Genomic DNA, 2,770 nt, shown 5'->3' on the forward strand with positions numbered 1-2,770 from the left:
TCCGACCCTAGAAACTATGAAACTATGCACATCCAGTTTGCTTTTCTTTCACAATGGATCCTATCACATTTTATAATTTAAAAGTAATTCCTTGTAAGAATTTCTGCATGGTCCTCTCTGCTGTCTGTGTGCAGGCTCAACAAATGTAACTGTAAAACCGACTTTTGCAGTACTAAGGAATATCAGTATAGTTATTTAAAATTAAAGCTTTGCTTCAGACTAATAGAGCAGCACTTACAGACGTTAACTTTTTCTAGCTTTTGTGGTTACCACCTTTTATTTTAATGGGATCTTTCCTGGCAGGCTACTCAGATCCTTTCAAAGTCCTGCAGGTGAGTATGGGAGCTTGCTTGTATGTAAAACAGTTTGCTGGCAAAGCTACACAAATAACCCCCTTCCTTCCCACCCGCCTCCAAGCAATGCCGCTGACACCAGCAACATCGTGAGTATGTTGGGTGTGTGGTGGGAGGGGAGGGTATTCCCCCAAATTGATCTAACTATGCCAGCAAAGCTTTTAAGCATAGATTCTAGCACTTCCTGTTCTTTCTGCATAGTGATATAAGGCTCTTGGTCCCCTCCTCCCTGCCTTTTGCAGTGGTCCTTCTGTCTGGCTTGCTTTTTTCTGTTCTTAGCTTAATGCAGGAAATAATGTAAGAAATGAAACATCTGTTGTCTCCTGTTCTTGGAGGCTCTTACGGTTGAATTCAAATGTCATCTCAAGTAGTTCTTTGAAATTTAAGTGATTTCTATTGTGTCAGAATTCATGGAATACAGTTCTTAATTCCAGGCATTAATTGCATGTTTTGCATATAGCTTTCCTTTACATTCACAAACTGGGCTTGATATCATGTGTGTGTAAAAGGTAATGTCATATATAAGCACTCTTGTAGTTCCAGTATGTCACTCTTCAAAGAAATGTCACTGAAATTAACAGGAATGTAGTTGGTCTAATAAAAGGTATCATTTTGGAACCAAATGATAGTTTTTTGTATGACTGAAATTAATAGAAATGTTAGGACTTGTAGGAGCCTATGTCTTTTTTTTCCAACAGTCTGTGCTGTGCTAGAAAGACAGGCAGTGGTTCTGTTTTAAAGGATTTTTTTTTTTAAATTTGCAATAAGACAAAACGATGGAGAAAAGGAAATCACAGGACTGAGGAAAGTTGCTTGGGTGTGGGGGGACTATGCTCTCTTGTTTTGTACCTCATTCACCTTTGGGAGAAATGATATGTGGGAGCATGCTGGCTGTCGACAATAATTTAAAATGTGCTCTGGTTTACCATATTATTCACTTATTGTCTGTGGTCTTATTAACCACAGAAATGCTTTCTTGTTGCAGGGGACAGTAATCTTAATGTTTCAATGGAAGAGCTAGTGGGCTGGAGGGGAGCTTGATTATTTAGTATTTTTGGTCCCCATAGTATTTTCTCTTTCTCTCATAACCAACTTTTGCGTTTGTTTTTTTGCTGACTTTTTAAACTATTAATTATTTTCCCCTCTCCCTTTTCCCTCTTCCCTTTTGAACAGATGAATACTCAAGGCCAGCCGTAATTGGACATGCAGGGAATTTTGGATCATACCCAGATAGTACTGCAGCAATCAAAGACATTCTTGTGTCCGTTCTAAACGCATCTGGTTCTAAACCTTCTTCACTGCCAGAGGAAACAGTGTTGCAGAGAGCAGAGCATCCAGACAGCGATATGGAATGCTGCGAGGAGAGTAGTGATGGAGATTATAATGATGACAGTGATGTTGATTATACGCAGTGCAAAATCGCATGTACACAAACCGATATTAGGTTTACAAGGCACCGGGCATTTTGGGATAATACACAGTGCAGTTCTTCTAAGTCTTCGCTGGAGTTGTCATCGTGTTCATCTACTGGTAGAAGTCCCATCACTTCTTCTCAGAATAACTTAACCCATTTGGAACCGTCTCCTCCAAAATATGACTGCTTTACCCAGGTGACATTAGCTGGAGGCACTGTCACATCACTGATGAACTCTGTTACTTCATGTTCAGAAAAAGAACATACAAATTATTCAAGTCCAGTAGAGCAACCTTTGACTCGTATTACAATCTGTCCAGATTCAACTGCTAATAAGCTGTTGGAACCTACTGTCAGCTATGAGCCATTGGAGCCCAGGCCACTCAGGGATGAGACTAGCAAGACCTTCCGTAACTTTTCCCAACTGGAACCTTCTGAGCAGCAAGGTAACCCTCATGTAATCGCTTACAACGTGTTTCTTCTTTGAGACTTCTATAGCACTGATAGATAGAAATCTATAGCTGATGTGGTCTCACTGTAGTGATTATAAATGACTATGCAAATGTTCTCAGTTGGAATGAGGAACAAGAAAGAAGGAAGAATAACAAAACTAAGAATGGGTTTTCTAGGGCATCGAAACAATCAGTGGCACACTGAAAGCTGCCTTCATAGGTTTTTTCTTCTCTGGTTTTTTCTTGTTATGGGAATATTTAGCTTGGAATCATTAGTAGAAGGGAAGAATTCATGGGTCTCAAACAATACAGATACTCTAACCAGAAAGACTACTACCTGACTTTCATCTAGAGGTGCATTGATACATCAGTCACATATTGGATTGGCACCAATGAAAGGAAAATCTAACGTTATCAGCAATCAGCTTTCTTTGGCTGGTGTAGCCAGTATTGTGACCAATAAATGCCGTGTGCATGCATGTGGCCAGGAATGCAGCCTAGAAGCTAAAGAGAGGAGTCTCTTGCTGGTAAGTCTGGGGGCGGGAGGGCAG

The 2,770-nt window shown here is 40.3% G+C and overlaps 1 protein-coding gene across 2 annotated transcripts in view; it reads left to right on the forward strand.

Moving 5' to 3' along the window:
- Positions 1-2,770, forward strand: part of RUBCNL (RUN and cysteine rich domain containing beclin 1 interacting protein like) — a 35,269-nt gene that overhangs the window by 7,006 nt on the left and 25,493 nt on the right. The window contains exon 3 of one of the 2 annotated variants that reach the window (XM_019525439.1): positions 1,527-2,213. The exons of the other annotated variant lie outside the window; for it this stretch is intronic. Coding sequence (XP_019380984.1) covers positions 1,527-2,213 — 687 coding nt within the window. The remainder of the gene's footprint in view (positions 1-1,526; positions 2,214-2,770) is intronic. 2 annotated transcript variants of the gene reach the window in all.

This window comes from Gavialis gangeticus, unplaced genomic scaffold (assembly GCF_001723915.1).
Source record: "Gavialis gangeticus isolate Ggan-Ray unplaced genomic scaffold, GavGan_comp1, whole genome shotgun sequence".
Lineage (NCBI taxonomy): Eukaryota > Metazoa > Chordata > Crocodylia > Gavialidae > Gavialis > Gavialis gangeticus.